Source organism: Aedes albopictus, chromosome 3, assembly GCF_035046485.1.
Source record: "Aedes albopictus strain Foshan chromosome 3, AalbF5, whole genome shotgun sequence".
NCBI classification, from domain to species: Eukaryota; Metazoa; Arthropoda; class Insecta; order Diptera; family Culicidae; genus Aedes; species Aedes albopictus.
Window position 1 is genome coordinate 132,013,881 of NC_085138.1, and position 19,685 is coordinate 132,033,565.

The 19,685-nt window shown below is 40.4% G+C and overlaps 2 protein-coding genes across 3 annotated transcripts; one reads left to right on the plus strand and one right to left on the minus strand.

Moving 5' to 3' along the window:
• The first annotated feature begins 5,619 nt into the window (after window positions 1-5,619).
• LOC115256715 (putative nuclease HARBI1) lies at window positions 5,620-7,750 on the plus strand. Of its 2 annotated transcripts, none has more exons than XM_029855651.2 (4): window positions 5,620-6,115; window positions 6,414-6,561; window positions 6,629-6,713; window positions 6,791-7,750. In XM_029855651.2, exons 1-4 carry the CDS (start codon window positions 5,814-5,816, stop codon window positions 7,513-7,515), a joined length of 1,260 nt encoding a protein of 419 aa, XP_029711511.1. In that variant the 5' UTR covers window positions 5,620-5,813; the 3' UTR covers window positions 7,516-7,750. The 2 variants fall into 2 exon arrangements, with proteins under 2 accessions (XP_029711511.1, XP_029711512.1); XM_029855652.2 differs by having other exon boundaries at window positions 5,620-5,980.
• A 9,208-nt stretch (window positions 7,751-16,958) lies between these two features.
• On the minus strand, window positions 16,959-18,019 carry LOC134284214 (uncharacterized). The gene is made up of 2 exons (XM_062842839.1): window positions 17,664-18,019; window positions 16,959-17,608 (listed from the first exon to the last, which is right to left on the minus strand). The coding sequence occupies exons 1-2, from the start codon at window positions 17,997-17,999 to the stop codon at window positions 17,291-17,293; spliced, it is 654 nt and encodes a 217-aa protein (XP_062698823.1). The 5' UTR covers window positions 18,000-18,019; the 3' UTR covers window positions 16,959-17,290.
• Window positions 18,020-19,685: the final 1,666 nt, after the last annotated feature.

A 19,685-nucleotide genomic window follows, 5' to 3' on the forward strand; every position in this document is an offset into this window, starting at 1 on the left:
GTCAGTGAGATTCCTGTCGATATGGAATAAATTTACAGTTCGTAAAAAGATGTAGTACAATCACATGCTAAGATCTAAAATTATGGTATCGCGCCTTTGAAAAATTAATGATTATAACTTGGATTTTGACGGCTACGCAGTCTTATTAAATCAAGACGAGTTGTTGTCTAGCCCGACGTTTCAACACTTAGGATGGTGTCTTCTTCAGGGGAAAGATACGTATTTCGTTTTTTGTTCACTGTGATTTTGTCTAATTTTAACTGTCATGTTGTGTAAATGTTGGTACATATCTTCGGTTTTTGTAACACTAGTTAATTTTTGGCGTAGACACTTTGGCGCAATTCTGCTACACAATTAAAGATGATACATTATCGGATCATATAAATGTTCGTCAATAGGTTTCAGGAATGGCTGTCAGTGAAACATAAGCATGGAACTGGGTGAAAACCAGGCATGATGCGCGTAAACAAGCCAGAGAGCGTAAATAATTTGTTTCAAGCGGGATGCGAAAATGTCGTAAATTTTACCAAAACGCATCCTTAATATGAACCAATACCCAAAAGATGCAATAAATATGGGGTCTTGTACCATTTGAGAAGGTGTACCTATTTTGGGCACTTGCCCCTATAACTAAGTCAATTTCAAACAGACTGATTTGAACTTTTGTATAGAGTTAGGCAGTCTTGCGAATAATCGTGACCATCGCGAGACAATCACTTGAACCGCTTTCTGGAGTCACCCTTCTCAAGGTGATACGATCCACCCAGTCAACCAGTGATCGTATAAGATGTTGCATAAGAGGATAAAGTGGAGGCAATATGCGTACATTTAACATGCGCCTAAATGGAGGCATGCACACATATGGCCTCCGCTTTATCATCTTATGTAACATGCTATACGATTACTGGTTGTCATGGCAGCTAGCATGTCACGCCTGGAATGACAAACATGTTGTGGTTTCCACCCTTCGCAGCTTTGCAGCGATAGCAGTTGCTGAGTACACTCAGGCAAATAAACCTAAGATTATCATAAGGTCTAACTTATGAAATGGCCTTTAAACAATTCATAACGACTAGATTGAATTTCGTAAGGTCGGTTTATGACGTAGAATCGACTCACTGTTCGGCTTTTATACACATTTAGCAAGACGATATTCTCAAGCGTCGATAGCCGCGTGGGTTGGGCACGAGCTCAGTGATCTCGACGTTTATGGATCGGATCAGTCTGCATCATTTTACGATTTTTCTTCTCTTTTCATAAGTTTATCTTATGTGATTAGGTCATAATAAGCATGTTCAATTTTCATAAGATATTCTTATGGCATCCATACTTTACAGTTATGGCTAAATTTCATAAGGTATTTTGATGAATTTCGGTAGTTTACTTCGCTGAGTGTATGCTTCAGGCGGGTTGCGAGAGAATCAATCTCTCTGAGCAACGATGCATAACGGGCGAAGTGAGAGCGTTTGCCGTAGCCAGGGCGAACTGTGTGGTGCGCTCAATGTGTGCGTTTAAACTGAGCTATGCAAACGAATAGGATTTATGACGTAGTATCGTGCTTGTGATAATACACATGCATAGTTTTACATGCTGTTGCGCGTGCTTCTGGAGGCGACGGAGAGAGTCATGGCACTCACATGAGCCGTATCCAAGTCAGAATGATTGTAGCAAAACAAGGGTGACCGGGTGACTTTGATGGGATTCTGTCTTTTCTGGTGTTAGCGACTGTAGAGAGAGCGAATCAGAATTCGCAGAGACAGGGTGATACAAGTTTGGTGTTTATCAGCTTTTTTTGTGACTTGTAGGTACGCTGATGCTTCGCGACACTGGAGTTAGGCACGTACAGTATCTAACTCTGTACAAAAATTCAAATCAATCGGTTTGAAATTGACTCAGTTATAGCGACAACACGGTAAAAAATCTGCACGCTGATATGAGGGGATTGGCACTTGAATTCGCACTACTTGCCTATCAATTCGGTATCATTTGTATATCATTTTGAAAAAAACATCCAATGCCTCTTCAATTTCAATGGAACATCGCTTCAATACGCTGTTGACAATGTTTTGATTTCAAAACTAGAATTTAAAAAAAAAAGTGTGATCAGCCACAGCCAGATTCGATACCAGGACCTTCAGAGTCCCGATCAACTGTTTTACCACTACACTACTTCACGTCTGTTGAAGAGGTGTGAATCGAAGCGAAGCACTTTCTACCACCTGTCATCTATATTTACTTTTATGCCCAAAACAGTCATTACCATATCAACAGCTTTTCACTTAGGATCGTATTGCTTTTTACAGTAGTGAAAATCGAAGGGATTTTCAGTTGATTTCTCCGGTGGGTTTGTTTTGGTCCTCAAATCAACACTGACAGCATTGCGATCTCAAAGGAAAAGCATTTCTGATCATGTTGATTAGGACATTGAATAGCTAAGGGATTTTTCCCTTACATCGAGCGTGCAGAATTTTTACCGTGAAGTGCCCAAAATAGGTACACCTGCCCAAATCAAACATGAAGTTTGATCAAAACGAAACTACACATCTTCTGTAAGAGACGAGCTACAGTGGTTCCCAATAATGGTTGCGAAACTCCCTGAATAGCAAACCGCGAGGCCAGGTGGACGGAAGCATCGCTGATTGTTTCAGACGAACGTTTACTCTAACTTCAAAGAAAACGAACGGCATCGAACAGCAATCCTTCCATGCTGGAACTAGCTTCTTCACTACGACATCATCTGTTTCCAACACTTCGGACGCGAAGCCAAAACCGATCGTTTACAAACCTCTGGTCTACGATGTTTTTCAGGCAGCTCGTTGCTTTTGTACCCAACTGGTTGTCAGAGGTTGTCAGGTAGTGCTTTCGGCGGTAGTGCGGTAGTCGGTACATCAATGTTCGTTACAATACAAGCAGAGGAACTAGCAAGCGACTGATAAATGGCAGTCACTTGTTTTTTGCCTTTCTCGTACACTAAGTGTACTGGAAAGGGTATATGTTCACTCCAAAAATGACTTTTTGATAGGAGGCCCGGAGATTCGAGTCACATATACCAATCAACTCAGCTCGACGAATTGAGGTGATGTCTGTGTGTGTGTATGTGTGTGTATGTGTGTGTGTATGTGTACAAACGAACTCACGTCACTTTTCGGCAGTAAATCTCAACCGATTTTAATGACCGACGGTCCATTCGACGCGGAATCTGGTCCCATTGTTTGCTATTGAAAATGGTTCGGATCGGTCCAGCCGTTCCGGAATTATGGCCATTTAGGCGTTCCGGATCGGTACCCCAGGAAGGGGCTAGATATGAAAACACTACAAACCCACGCATGCGACACATCAAACCACGGCATTTTCGATAATATGATGAACGGTAAGCAAGAAAATAGTCTCAGACCATATTTGAACCGGTAATGTTCCGGAACCGGCTCCGAAGGTCCCACCAGAAGTGGCCAAATATAAAAGTGAACCAAACCCATACATGCGACTCATCAAATCGCAGCTTTTTCAATAACCTGATGAACGGTTAACAGGAAAATAGTCTCAGATCATATCTGAACCGGTAGTGTTCCTGAACCGGTTCCGGGCGTCCCGCCGGAAGTGGACAAACATAAAAATGAAACAAACCCATGCAAGCGACACGTCAAATCGCGCCCTTTGCGATAACCTGATGAACGGTTAGGAAGAAAATGGTCTCAGATCACATAAGAAACTACCGGTGTTCCAAAACCGGTTCCGGAGGTCCCGCCGGAAGTGGCCAAATATAACAGTGAAGCAAACCCAGGCATGCGACACATCAAGTCACGGCTTATTCAATAACTTGATGAATGATAAGCAAGAAAATAGTCTCAGACAACCTAAGATTCTACCGGCAGTGTTCCGGAACCGGTTCCGTATGTCCCGCCAGATGTGGCCATATATAAAAGTGAACCAAACCCATGAATGCGACACTTCAAATCGCGGCTCCTTATGCGACCTGATGAATGGTTAGTAAAAAATAGTTTTAGACCATATTTGAGACATCCGGTGGTGTTCTGGAACCGGTTCCGGGTTCCCTCCGGAAGTGGCCAAATTTTTTTTTGTCTTTATTAACGAGATTTTTAACTCGAAGCTAGTTCATCTCGGGACCCTTCTCTTCCGAAGGAAGAACCTACGTTTTGTGAATATGTCGGGAGTGGGGTTTGATCCCAGGCCCTTGGCATGATAGTCTTGTGTTCTAACCATCAAACCAGGCCCGCTCCACCGCCAAATATTTAAGTGAACCAAACCCATGCATGCGACACGTCAAATCGCGGATTTTCCGATAACCTGATGAACGGTAAGCAAGAAAATAGTCTCAGACCACATAAGAAACTACCGGTAGTATTTCAAAACTAGCATTGGGTGCTTCGTTGGAATTCAAAAGGGAGAAATATTAAAGCAAGCGATAGATATCTTGACAAAACTAAGACGATCTCATCCAATCACACCATTTCAGATTCCTGAGGTGTAATAATGCAGAAGGATGGGTCAACGTTGTATGGGAAAATTAAAATTTAATCGTAATAACTCCGAACAAACTTTTTCAATTCTCTTTCGCGTCTGAAATGACTGCGTAAAATTTTTGTGCGACTGGTTGCTCCCTCACGCACTGTAATATGGTTAAAAGTTGAATGGGATTCAGTATGAAAAATTTCAGTTACTTGCATGTTTTTGTCAAATTTTATATGCATCTTGTAGCCAATGATAATAAAATATAGCGTGTGTAGAAGTGTGTAGAAAATACTTTGTCGAAAATCGTTAAGGTATCTGTGTTTGTGAGAAAGTTGTATCGTCTTGGTGTTGATCGGCCTCCAGTGATAGTGAAGGAGGTCAAGCTGTCAACTGAGAGGTCTGATATTATTCAGCTCTGCCTATACGTTGAACATAACGTCGGAATATGTGCCATCAATAAATTTAAAGTCAATTCAATGATGGCTCTGATAAAATTCTAAGTAAAGTATTCTCATGATTCAGGATCATTTCAGCTCACGTCAACGGAAACGTCATGAGTACATATTCGACGAGAAAGGCACTATCACCACTAGGTGGATCAATCCGGGTTTTTTAGAGCTGCTATTTCGTCATCGATTCGGGTGATCGCATCGGTTTTTGGTGCACATGTTACACCAACAGTCAGTTAGCTGAATATTTCGATTGTTACGTTGCTGAACCTTCCTGTCACTACATGAATTCAGTAACAAATTTTGAAAACGACGTATAATCAATGCTACACCATTGATTATACGTCGTTTTCAAACTCATTTTCACGCACGATGCATGGTATACTCTGGTGCAAAAACCCTTACATTCAATCGAATTTATACCGCGAGCAATGACTTGTGAGCATTGTTTGCAGGTTGAGAGCTTGTTATCCATATTGAACGTTGCAGTTTATACCAAGCACACATTTTAGTTATTGCGATTGTGAACTAACACAAGCGGTAATGTGACAAATCCGTAAATTATCACACAAACAAACGTATAAGATGCAGCAAACTATGCATGGAACGAATTAAACGGGGTGTTTCGTCCAGCGGTTGACTAGGCCCCTACGTTGTGATTATTGCCCCGTTGGAAAAGGTAACGACGAACTACTTCTTAAGGTCCATTTACACTATCTGATTTTTTGGTTCGACTTTGGTTACTGTCATTATGACATATCTGCTCGAATTTGCTTTCGATTGATATTGTCGAAACTCTTTGTTGTGTGGTGTTCACACTTGTCATCCGTGTTGAACATATGAACTACGAACTACCAAAAATCTCAGTCCAGAATTCAAAACAAAACATCCAAAATGAAATTCCGAAAAATTAGAAAAATTGCTGTCGCTGCGGCTGCTGTTTTTGGATTTATTGCATTATATAAAGCTGGCAAAAGAAGAAGGAGTTTGTGGAGCAGGCAGTGGTTGCTGCGGAGAAGTACTGGAAGGGATCTGGCGCATCTTGTGTTGCACGAATTACGGTATGAAGACGTGAAAGCATTCCAAAACTTTGTCAGGATGTCAGTATCATCCTTTGATAAACTTGTGGTGAAAGTGCGTCCCTACATCGCAAAACAAGATACAATTTTGCGGGAAGCTATCCCCGCAGAAACAAGGTAAGGTGTATAAAAAGTGATCATCTACGAATGTTCAGAATGGTGTATGGGCTTGTTCACAAATGTCATAACGCTGGAGGGGGTGGGTGGGTGTCCTTCATGGTGTTACAGCCCGAACAAATATTTTTCCCCATATAAATTGGGGGTCCAAATTATGGCGTTATGAAATTTGTGAATGAATCCTAAAAAGAATTTTACTCAAAAAACTATAGAAATCTTCACCATAATAAGTTTATATCTATGAAATGCTTGAGACAATAATCTCCTCTCACCTACACAACTTTTATTTATCTTCTAGATTATTAGTGACATTAAGGTTCCTGGCAACTGGAGAAACATACCATAATCTATCATATGGGTTCAGAATTTCCGTTCCGGCACTATCACAAATTATTCCAGAAACCCTTGAAGCTATATACGCCGTGCTGAAAGATGATTACATGAAGGTATTTTTTATTTCGTTCTCTTGTCACAACCGTTGTACATTCACTTATATAATTATTTTATTTTTAGATGCCTCAAACAAAAGAAGAATGGGTGAAAATTGCGAATGATTTTCACAAAAAATGGAATTTTCCATTTTGTCTTGGTGCATTGGGTAAGAAAATATATTGAGCTTTTATTATTCTCGAGTTTATTCTTAATACCAGAACATTTTCTTTATTTTTATTTTAGATGGAAAGCACATTGCTATTGAGGCCAAAAAGGAATATGGATCTTATTTTTATAATTATAAGTGCTTTCATAGTGTAATATTATTAGCTTTGGTGGACGCTAACTATCGTTTCATTTATGTTTATGTTGGAGCAAATGGAAGAGCTAATGATGCAGCAGTTTTTCACGAATCATCTCTTTGCAAGGGTATCGAGATGAACTTATTCGATTTTCCAGAAGACGAAGCCATTCCTGGAATCGAAGGCAAGCTTCCCTACGTTATGGTGGGTGATGACGCATTCAGGCTCGGAAGAAGAATCATGAAACCTTTTGGGCAACGATCAACAATAGAACAGAAAATATTCAACTATCGTTTGAGCAGAGCACGACGCGTATCTGAAAATGCATTTGGACTGCTTTCAAACAAATTTCAAATTTTCCAAAAAGAGATCAATTTACCACTTGACAAGGTTGAACAGGTAGTTATGGCAGCATGCGCTCTCCATAATTATATTCGCGATGAAGACGGCTTCGATAGTGCCAGTGTGGATAATGAGAACATACAAACTATTTCTATAACACCCGGGTCATGGCGACAGAAAACTTTCATCACAAAACTGGAAAAATCAAAAGTAAACCGTTCGTGCGATGCAGGTCTTGAAATACGACAGCGCTACATGGAATATTTTAATACAGTTGGATGTGTACCTTGGCAATGGAACGCTGTGAAAAAGTTTAACTTCTAAGAAAAAATCTAATAAAATGATTAATGATCAAGAATTTTATATTTCTAACCAATATGATGACAAAGTGATTTCATTCCTCCCTACCGTGGAAATATTAGACGGTATTAGAGTGAAGATGTTGCATTTTAATTCATGGCTGCTACAGATGGAGTAGGATCTAGGAACCTTTGGGCAGGAGCTCCTATTTTGGGCACTAGCTGCTATAACTTCGTCAATATTAAACCGATTGACTAGATTTTTGAGACACAATCAGATATTCATCAGAAGTTAGTCCATAGGCATAGTATCTGTGAGATATAAGATGTACTGAATAAAGCTGTGATAAAGAGAATGATCACAGCAGGCGATATAGTGCATTTGAATGTGATGCGAACTGTCAAGCAGACAATGTTAGCATCCCTGCTTGCGTAGCAACAACCCACAGGCGTCACCCAACCGCGTTCACTCTTGCCACTTGCGAACCAACGTCAGCCTGGGTAAGCTGTGTGTGCTACACGTGAGGGGTGATTCCTTCCCAGAGAAATCCTAAACTCCACATTGGCAAATTCCTGCCAGTTTTTCGTTCAATTGCGAAAAAAAAAATCGAACCAATTTATTATTTTGCTGGGAGGAATCACTCTTCAATTTGCATGCGAAAGTGAGAAAATTACGACAACACAAAAAAAAAGTGAAAAATGTGGCGTGATCGTGGGCTCCGGATGGTGCATGCTTCCGGATGATTTTTTGTGCTTGGACAATTAGAATTGGAAGAAATAAAACACGAGAAAAATAAACTACCTAGCAGCAGCAACTGGTAAGGAAAAGCTATAGTGATTCTGTTATTTTGTGCTTACAGCGTGTTGTTTGCCGTGGGGGGAAAACCTCCGGCAATGTCCGCTGCCGAAAAGCAAGGTTAGAAAGATCCTGTTGTTTTGCATCGTGCAAATGTCGGATCGAATGCTTACAGCGTGTTGTTTGCCGTGGGAAAAAACCTCCGGCAATGTCCGCTGCCGAAAAGCAAGGTTAGAAAGATCCTGTTGTTTTGCATCGTGCAAATGTCGGATCGAATGCTTACAGCGTGTTGTTTGCCGTGGGGGAAAACCTCCGGCAATGTCCGCTGCCGAAAAGCAAGGTTAGAAAGATCCTGTTGTTTTGCATCGTGCAAATGTCGGATCGAATGCTTACAGCGTGTTGTTGCCGTGGGCGAAAACCGCCGGCAATGTCCGCTGCCGAAAAGCAAGGTTAGAAAGATCCTGTTTTTTTGCATCGTGCAAATGTCGGATCGGAAACTTACAGCATGTTGTTTGCCGTGGAGGAAGAATTCCGACAATGTCCGCTGACGAAACGCTAGGTTAGAAAGATCCTGTTGTTATGCATCGTGCAAATGTCGGATCGGAAGCTTAAATCATGTTGTTTGCCGTGGAGGGAGAATCCCGACAATGTCCGCTGACGAAAAGCTTGGTTAGCAAGATGGCGTTGTTTTCTTTCGTGCAAATGTCGGATCTGAAGCTTACATCGTGTTGTTCGTTGTGGCCGATAAATCTTAGCAAAGTACAAAAAAAATATTAGAAAAATCCCGTAGTTTTGATTCGTGCCGTTTATCAAAAGGTGTCGTCAATGTCGGCTAGCCAAAAGAAGGATTATGTTGATGCAGTTTGTTTTCTGTGGCTAGTGTTTCAATGAATGACAATGCTTTAATCTCTTCATCTATAGATAGATCTATAGATTATATATAATGTATTTTATCAGATATCTCGATTTTAAACGACGGAGCAATGGGATAAATTCGGGTATAAGATTGAATAAGGACTCAAAGAGCAAGATTTTTTTCAGAACCACCCAGTACCAAAGCGGCAATTTTCTTAAATATTACAAGTATAGAGCCTTGCATTACAAACTAAACTTCAACAAAATCACTTATGATTTTTAAGCATTGCCCTAAAACTATTTTGAGAACAAGGACGGCTGTATCGAGTGACCCCGAACGAGAGGAAAAGAGAGAGAGAGAGATAATGATGACGTCACTGTGCAAGCTACCATTGCACGTCGGAAAACATCATTCCTACAATTAAGTACTAAAATGTTCGATCGTTTTGGAAAACAAAGTAGCAGCAGCATAGTCAGAATGGTACCTCACAATGAAAACTGTATTCGGCAGCCATGGCAGCAGCTGCAACGTATGTGACGATGTAATATAACAATTAATTATGTTGAATGGTTGTGTTGTAAGTAAATACTCCAAATTGAGATACGGAAATTCAATTTTATGTTAAAAATGTGTAAAACTTCTTTAGAGTAGAAGAAGGATGTGAGATATAAGATGTACTGAATAAAGCTGTGATAAAGAGAATGATCACAGCAGGCGATATAGTGCATTTGAATGTGATGCGAACTGTCAAGCAGACAATGTTAGCATCCCTGCTTGCGTAGCAACAACCCACAGGCGTCACCCAACCGCGTTCACTCTTGCCACTTGCGAACCAACGTCAGCCTGGGTAAGCTGTGTGTGCTACACGTGAGGGGTGATTCCTTCCCAGAGAAATCCTAAACTCCACAGTATCTAACCATGTTCAAAAATTCATGTCAATCGGTTTGAAATTGACTTATAGTGCCCAAAACAGGTGCTCCTGCCCAAACGGTCCTAGACCCTTTTTTTTTGGCCGAGGTTTTTGGCATATTCAGCAGAAATGCTCGATAAACACGGCACAATAACAATTTTTAAGCCCCTTATATCCTATGTGGTAAGCGCATGGGTATTTAGCGCGACCATGCTGAGGGTGACGGATTCGATTCTCGGTCGATCACATGAAAAATGGTCATTGGCAGAGGAAGATCTCAGTTCATAACTGTGGATGAGAAGCAGACTTTACCACAGTGGGGACGGGACGTTAACCCGAAAAAAAGTTATCAAAACTAACAATAAAGGGAATCACTATGGCCATAACTGGTACACTTACCCTCAATGTATTCTTGACGAAATCCTAGAAGTGTTTCTGAAAAAATCAGAGGGGTGTGTACAAGACACAACCGCATGACGTAAACTACGTAAAGCAGTTTGTTATGAACGACATAGGACTACTATGCAATTTCTTTGAATCAATATTAGAATTTGTAGTGGCTCATAGTTTTGAAAATCGTTAATTTTAACAAAGTAAATTCTGCAAGATTCTGGTGGATTCTGGGGATTTGTGTTGGAAATATTTATAACAAAGTTTGAAACATAAGCAAAGCCTGAAGAAATTCGTTTATAACTATACACTGTACACGCAAGAAGGAAGCGTACTCGCCAGATTCGGTGACACGACCAGATGATAAGACAAGCTGTTGCATTTAGTTTAGGAGTAGTTTTCGAAATTCGGCGGTTTTGACACTTATGTGACCAGCGTCACTTTGTCAGAAAATCTACCGTTTACTCTTTTTTAAAACTGCTCTCAAAAGGGCTGTTTGAACAAGAATTTGTTAAAAATATTGCATGTGTCATCAATAATTTCGTTGTTCTGCCAGCAAATGTCAGAACAGCGACAATGATAGGCTTTGTAAGAATAATTGGTTTGATAGTTTCAATTTTCAAACACTTGTTATGATGAAAAGGAATGCAATAGTGCAAAGGACGCACTAGAGAAATGTTGCCTTTTCTGCGACAAGATGCGGTTTGATTTCCACAGAATGCTTTTGATGTAGTTGGTTTCAAATTCTTGGCGGTAGCAACTTTCTCGGAAAATTAATCGTAACCTCTTTCAGAAAATTGTTGGCCCTCTAAAGAACCGTTCGAACCAATTTTACAGAAAATTGAGCTTCTATACGACAAAACACCAAATGCTTTCGAATAATTATCTCATTGAATATTTGTATTATTTCGATAAATCATGCAAATGTTTAGGCAAAACTGTAAAGACTTACGAATTTTGCGAAAACTTACACACATTGAAATATGGCAACACTAAGTAATACATTTCATCAAAATGAAATTTTCTTCTGAAAAGAAGAAAATGTTTTCGAAATTGCCAATCAACTAGCACAGTTTAAACAAATTTGTATTGAATATCTCATGGTTGCGACGGAGCGCTATTCAATTTTCACACAGCGCTCACAGTGATTGACACTTGTGTCCCGGGATTTTGTCCTTAGAAAATTATTCTTTCACTTCTGTGGGACATTTTCGTAGCTCTTACAAGGGCTGTTTTACTACAAGCGCGATTCAGCGGTATAATTTTGTTGGCTTCTGCAAAGCTACCCGGACAGCCGGACGCCCGATGAAGCCAGAATGAAGAAAGTTTCTGCTCCTGCCGCACCAGAGATCTGATCCGGTGTGAACTGGTTAGGCATCGTACACAAATTACGTAACGCTATAGGGGGAGGGGGGGGGTCTGGCTTAGCGTTACGAGCCATACAAAATATTTTTGGTTTTCATACAAAAAGCGTTACAAGGGGGAGGGGGGGAGTCTGAAATCGCCAATTTTAGCGTTACGTAATTTGTGTACCATGCCTTAGCAGCCCCACTGGTACACCGTACAGCGATGCGAAGACGACTAGCAACAGCCAACGACCACTGCGCCCGGCTAGCCAAAGCATACTGAAGAGAGAAGCAAACGGAGAAGCCCGATGCGTTCCCCTCGTGGTGTGGAAGAATGATGAAAGATAAGAAGAAGTTTGTGTGACCCGGCATCTTTCTTGGAAAATTATTCGGTTCTCTCTTGTGGAAAACATTTTCGAAGCCCTTAGAAGGGCTGTTTAAATCTATATGCTGAACAATAATTGTTCAATTATTGCGTACATGAGGTGAAATCCGGTAGTTTTGATAACCAAATCCAGAACGGCAGCGTTTATTTTGCGTGACGATGCTGTGCAAAACGTCGGGCAGCAAGCCCTCGCTGCTGCCGTGTCGTCAGTTTTGCCATGCGCCAGTGTGAACCGGTTGGTGGTGGCTCCAGTAGCACCGCGCACGACGAGGATGCGAAGGTGAACACACGAGAGCGGAAAGCGGAACCACCGACCGACAACCAATGCGCTTGGCTTGCCAAACTCTCTAAAATAAAAGCTCTCATTTTTGAGTAGCGCCCATGCCGCACAGGGACTGTGTTGGAAACACACATTTTTTTAAATTGCTCGCGCGCTCACATTTTTGCAAAATATCAATATTTTTCGGTATTTGAAGGTGGTTTATAAACCCAGTGAGGTTGCCATGTCGAAATTATTGCAAAATACATGCTCATATGAGCGTACGAGCAATTTTAAAAAAATGTGTGTTTCGAACACAGTCATGTGCGGCATGGATGTTTACTAAAAATGTGCAGGCCGAACACATTTTTGAGCGAGGCCGTTTTTGCGTGAAGCATACTGAAGGGAAAAGCAAACGGAGAAACTGTCCTTCGATGCGTTCCCTTCGAGAATGATGGAAGATGAGAAGAAGACAATAACTTATATACTATACGGCTGTACGGCAAAGAAGTTCAAATTCCCCTCTCGCACGTGATTGGTTAGATGAAAGAGGGGTGAAAATTAGTGATGCCATACAGATTTTTGCACAATGCATACCAATTGCTTTCGAATTATAATTATCTCATTGAACTTTTGCAAATCGATCAGCACAATTATAATGTTTTACAATGTTTAACAAATCATTTCTATAAATCATGCAAATTTTTCGGCAAAATTGTAAAGAACATTTAAGAATTTTGCGAAGACCTACATACATTGAAATATGGCAACACTGAGTAATACATTTCATCAAGATGAAAATTTCTTCATCATCTGAGTTGAAGAAAATGTTTTCCAATTGCCAAACAACTAGCACAGTTTTCGCACATTAAATTTTGAATTGAATATCTCATTGTTGCGACAAAGCGCAGTTCAATTTTCACACAGCGCTCATAGTGATTGACACTTATGTGTCCCGGGCTTTCCTCCTGAGAAAATTATTTTGTTCACTCCCGTGGGACATTTTCGTAGCCTTTACAATGGCTGTTTTAATTTACTTGCAGTATCACTGCAAGCGCGTTTCATGATTATGTTAATTACGATGTTGGCTTGTGCTGCCCGGACGCCCGATGAAGAAAATTTTAGTAGAGATCCGATCCGGTGTGAACTGGCTGGCGGCCCCACTGGTACCGCGCACGGTGTTGCCATGACGACTAGCATCAGCCAGCCGACGAACACCGCGCACGGCTAGACAAAACATACTGAAATTATTCTGTTCACTCCCGTAGGACATTTTCGTAGCCCTTTCAAGGGCTGTTTTGATTTACTTGCAGTATTTCTGCAAGCGCGTTCTATAATTTATTGATTCCGATGTTGGCTTGTGCTGCACGGACGCCCGATGAAGCCAGAATGAAGAAAATTTTCGCAGAGCTGATCCGGTCTGGTTGGCGGCCCCACTGGTACCGCGCACGGCGACGCGACGACGACTGGTAGAGCAAGTGGCAACAGTCGACGACCACCGCGCTCGGCTAGCCAAAGCATACTGAAGGGAGAAGCAAGCGGAGAAACTGGCTAGCAGTCCTCCGATGCGTTCCCCTCGAGGTGTCGCGGAAGAATGATGGAAGATGAGAAGAAGACAATAACTTATATACCAAGCGAGAAAACCCAAAAAATGTGCTCGCTCGTGATTGGCTGGATAAAATTAAAACATAGGTTCACTTTTCCACAATTTTCAATAGTTTGCTGTTGAAAATCAATAGTTTTCTCTATTTGACATGAAAGGGACATAGTTTTGCGATTGTTTGATGGCAAAATTTTAAAAATCGGTCAATAAATGGCTGAGTTATTAGCGTGCAAAATCTTTCATAATTTCGTGACGGTCGCAAAATTTAGATTTTCATTTTACACCCGGTGCCGTGGTACAGTACCGTACCTTCCCCATAGACGTAGTTTACGTCAAAAAATATCTAGATGTATTCCCTGTACTGAGTAATAGATAGAGAGGTTAACCCTTTGATCCAACCATTGAAATAGTGCTTTGAAGCTCAATTTGGACATCACAAACGTTTTTATCATAATTTCCCAAAATAATCGTCCATATGAATAATGCTGAAAATATTATTCGTGCAGTTGAAAATCGAAATTTTTGACACGCGAAAATCGATGTTTCTCTTAAACCGTGTGTCGGACGTATGTCGAGCCCAGTGCGCTGGATGGAGGGCCAGGTCCGCTGTCCAGCGCACTACGTCCGACGTTAGGTTTCACGTATGGATTTTGAAAAAAAAAAATCGATTGCCGGGTGTGGGGAAACTTCGGGTTTCAACCGCGACGACAATATCATTGAGAATTCCTACTTGCCGAAATTTCTTCAGAATCATTGCTACCATGAATAAATCTGCATTAATTTTCACAGAAATTTGAGTGAAGATTATTTGCTATGGGTATCAGGGGCCATTCATAAATTAAGTAGACTTTTTGGGGAGAGGGGGGCCTGGCCAAAGTCTACACTCCATAAAAAATTGAAATTTTTTGTGTGGACGAAAGTCTAACGAGAGGGGGGGAGGGGGTCTGAGATGGACAAAATTTGGTCTACGTGGTTTATGAACTTGGTCTTTTATGGCCTCTTACTCATGTGGACGATTATTTTGGGAAATTAAGATCAGGGCTGGTAGCGATCAGGTGGCAAAATAATAGTGACTTTAGTGACCAAAATTATCAAAAAAGTGACCAAATAGTGACTGAAATGTGACCTCAAAATAGTTGAAAACTTGAATTTATATGCTGAACATTTGATAAGTTAACGAATTCTCGAGGAAATCAATGCATAATTTTAGCTTATTTCCAGAGTTTGTTCTCTGACAAGACAACAAGAAAATTTTGGAATAATTCTTGGTGAAATATATGTGAAAATTGAATTGTGAAGAATACTGAAGATATACTTACTTCACTCGTGAAAAAATGTAGTCAAAAATGTATTAGAGGAACTTCTGGAATAGATTGAATCTTTAAATTCCTGTTAACATTTATAGATTCCTGGTAAAAACAGTTTGATCGATATCTCAAAGGCCCAGATGAAAAACTGATCGAATTTTTGAAAATTTTGAAAAATTTTGCGAGAGAAATTTTGGCCAATTTCTTGTTGAACCTCATCATCGCATATAGCATGCCATTTTGGTTTGCCATTCAAAAACACAAATAAAAACTCAGAGATGAACACAAAATTTTAAAGAAATGCTTAAATAATCGTTTTGAAAAAAACTTTTTCATTCATTTCAAATAAAATACTCTTGAAATAACCCCACCAAATTTTGTTCCTAGATTGAACAACAAAGTATCGCGTGCATGAATATTTTCATCAAAAATTCTCAAGTAACCTCCATCATAAACTCTTTCGGATTTAAACTAAAAAGCATCTGAACAAATGACGTCACAACTACTTTCAGTATCATCAGAAGTTCATCTCGCATTGATAACTCTAAGATTAATTAAAAAAAACTTAACTCGATAACTCAATATAAACCAATTTAAGGGAAATGCAATGCACTATGAGTTCTTCTATTTGGATCCGATAAACTTAAAATTCACACATTTAATCATTACCAGTTTTTGAATACGTAAACATCTTTCAAGATAGCGGCTCCGTTATGGTTCACTGCCGTGTGAGCCTTTAGTTTTAAGTTATTTTTATAATGTTTTTTTTTTTTTTAAAAGGGGTTTTGTGCCTCTTTGAGAAAGATTTCGTTTTTGTAATGCCAAAATCACTCAAAGGGGTTTTTCCCTCTTTCAAAATTTTAAGTTAAAATAAACAATAACAATAATAATACGTGGACATAGGGTGATATAATAAAACTACAATTTTAAATGCAGGATTATGGCCGTGATACTTTTAAAAAGTATGTTAATTAAAAAATTCATCTATAATTTTAGCTACAAATCCATCTTCCCTTCTCCCAAATACGATAAAACTGTATCTATAAGTCGACATACTAATAGTTCAATAAGCGGCGCAGCCGAAATTTTTTTAAAAACAAGGTTTCTGAGGAAAATTTGTGCATCAATTTCGGCATTGCTGTCAGATTTACGAAAATAGTGACTTTAGTGACAATTTTACTCAAAAAAGTGACTTTTTCATGCAAATAGTGACTTTTTAGTGACTGACTCGAAAATAGTGAGCAAATCACTAAAAAGTGACTCGCTAGATGGAAACGCTTTTGAAATCCAAACAAGGGGGAGACGACACTAGTTTTGCCTAGTCGAAGTAGGGGAACTTCGTATTTTCGGCAGTTTTGTCATGTTTTGTTCTCTTTGTCATGGGGGATTTTATGGAACCTGTTGAACTCGCTGAGTTGTACAACCAAGTTTCATGCAATTCGGTCTACTAAACCTCCCCCCCTTCCCCATGACGAAGAGAACAAATCTGCCATAATATCCATTGTCACCCTATTAAAAAAAAGCCGATAAAACCAGCAAACCCGCAAAAGTTTGCTCCAAGGGACTATTTAAATAGTTGGATCAAAGGTTTGGTCAGTAATGTGGGGTATGAACAAAGCTGAGTAGCATTTCCCATGCGTGTATTTCCCCTAGCAAGCATCAGTGACAGCCAGCACCATGACGGGGTTGTCGTCAGTGTGATGCTGCCTGATTGACGAGTGGACTGTTGGCGGGGCAAGTCGCCATCACCGTGAGGTTCCGTATTATGCCAAGTGATTCTACTGCAGTTTGCTAAGATGGCTGGGAACGGATTGTTCCAGTGAGTTGCCCGGCATTCACAAGTAATATCCCAAAGGTATAGCTGAAAGAATTTTGTATAGTTATAGGTATTCCAAAAACTACATTTTTCATATATGCTCTAGAATTGCATATTGTTGTTTATTTCATTTTAAGTTCTCGCCATTTTAAATTCATAGATGAGTTTGTTAATCTGAAATTTTAGTTCTTCCCTCTCTTTGGGATGTAGTGCATACAATTCGGCTTTGATATGCTCGCCAAACGTATGGACATCATCCATCAGGTTCTCCTTTTCTGTGTTTAAGACTTCAGCGATTGATTGTAAAGCCGCAGCCGCCTGATTAAGAATAGTGTCGTCGGATCCTCTTTTTCGTTTCGGTGCTTGTTTAGCATCAGATTCGCCTTCAGTGTTTGATCCTTCATTAACCACTTCAGAGGAATTACCATCATCTGGATCAGATTGGAGATACTGTGAAATCAATAAAAGTTAGTATTATACATTATGATTTATGTGTTTCTGGTACCTCCAAATCGTCAAGGTTTGACTTTCCTTTTCTTGTTGAAACAAAGTCTTTCAAGAATGTCATGTGCGGGTACCAATATGCAGACGACTCGTACATCTCATCCGTGCCTGTGTCACTCCTTGCGCTGGTACGCTGCTTTGTTAGTTCCCGCGAATATTGGCTGCGTAGATTGTTGATTTTGTTTTTCACATCGTCGATATTGATACCCGGTATTATGGCCTGAAGAGATTCGCAGATTTCGCTCAACGCATGCTGTCTAGCATGCTGGTTTTTGTACAAATCATGCTTTGTATTGTATAAACAATCTTTCGATGACCATGACGTGATCAGTGCCATCACGGCATCTTTCGACCAAACGCACTAAAATACAATAAATTAACTAATGATCCCATAGGCCGTAACTAAATATTACATACCTTGCTGTTAGACTGAAAACTGGTTGTGATCCTTTTCCACTATTGAAAATTTTCGAAAGCGCCGAAAAAATACAGATTTTGCGACCCGAAATGCATCTGTCTTGAGTATCCAGTCGAACGAAAAATACAAACAATCCTATTTCGTTTGACATGTCGAAACACCAAGTCGAATGAGCATGTCGAAGCAGTGTAAACAGAACCAAACATTGCATACAACAAAATTTTCGAGCATTCTACTCGAATCGAACCAAAAAATCAGATAGTGTAAATAGACCTTTACACGTTCAACTATTTATTGCGCACCACAGAGAGGCAGTGCTCCTGCTCTGTGGTGGTTCGATTCTTACAACTAACATTACATACGGGATGAGCTGCCGCTTTTATAAGCGGCAGCGATAGTACGGACAATGCATACAAAGCGCAATGCGCTAAAGGCTAGCAACACGCAGCCCAGAACGGCGATGATAATGCCGTTGGGCTGCTTGCTACTAGCAGCAGAAGAAAGCGGAGACAAAACGACACAAATTGAATGCACACCGCTGCGCCGCTGATGCTGCTTAGCGCGCCTGGGTGACGCCGTTCATGTGCTGCGCCAACACGGGGATTTAGCTCACAGTATTTCGACGATTTTTGCAACGTCCACAAAAAACGGCTGGGCAATATCATAAAGCACTCAAATTATACAGCCCAAAATGTTTACGGGGACTGTGTATGACTCTCAAATGGCGAATATGTTCCATCTCTATGTTAAGAACAATGCATTTGGAGTCCACAGCTCCAATTTTCTTGAGGTCCAATCTAGCTTATCTGGCTGAAAATGTAACTTGATGCATGCTAGATTTGTGCTCGAGAAAATTTTAGTTGTGTACTCCAAATACCTTGTCCTTTAACAGGTGTGAATTGATCATCATTTTAATTTATAATCGGAGTAATTAACTTTGTCCCGCTAGATTGCAATTCAGGCCCTTGGTGCAATGCAAAGGCGTAGGGCTGTTCGGGGTTGTTTGGATGCTGACCGTCAATGTTAACATCTTTTCCCGAAGTAATGCGGTTTTATAGTTATTGACTACCACCATGGGCACCATGCTGACGCTGTGTACAACAAGCGAGATTTTTTTTTTTCAAAATGGTGCACAAAATACAACAGCGCAACATATGAAGGGCTCAATAACTACGAGGAAAAGCTTGAATAAAAGTTCTGAAGGATATTGCGGGAGGAACCTCATGAAAATATTAGCAATAACTATTGCAGAAATCCCAAATGGCACTTCGGAAGAATTCAGAAAACTCTTGAATATTCCAAGACCAATGCCAGAAGGAATCTTCTGAGAGAGGTCCCAAAAGAAACTCCGAGAGTAATCTCAGTTGAAACTACAGCAAGGACCTTGAGGTCATATTTCGTCAGGAACTTCTGTAGGAATTCAGGGAGATACCCTAGAAGGGGTCTCCAGTTAGCCTAGTGGTTAAGGCTCGCCAATCCGGAGACGGCGGGTTCGATTCCCGTTCCGATAGGAAAAATTTTCTCACCTCCTGGTATCATGGCAGGCATAGTGCAATGGCAGGCAAAGAAAGCCCTTCAATTAATAACTGTGGAAGTGCTCAAAGA

What these genes read in the sequence shown, in the direction of transcription:
- LOC115256715 (XM_029855651.2), top strand. Translation starts at nt 5,814, where the DNA reads ATGAAATTCCGAAAAATTAGAAAAATTGCTGTCGCTGCGGCTGCTGTT. An exon ending in TGAAAGATGATTACATGAAG is followed by an intron (nt 6,562 to 6,628) that starts GTATTTTTTATT and finishes TTTTATTTTTAG; the next exon opens with ATGCCTCAAACAAAAGAAGA. An exon ending in ATTTTGTCTTGGTGCATTGG is followed by an intron (nt 6,714 to 6,790) that starts GTAAGAAAATAT and finishes TTTTTATTTTAG; the next exon opens with ATGGAAAGCACATTGCTATT.
- LOC134284214 (XM_062842839.1), bottom strand. Translation starts at nt 17,999, where the DNA reads ATGGCACTGATCACGTCATGGTCATCGAAAGATTGTTTATACAATACA. An exon ending in CAAACCTTGACGATTTGGAG is followed by an intron (nt 17,609 to 17,663) that starts GTACCAGAAACA and finishes TTGATTTCACAG; the next exon opens with TATCTCCAATCTGATCCAGA.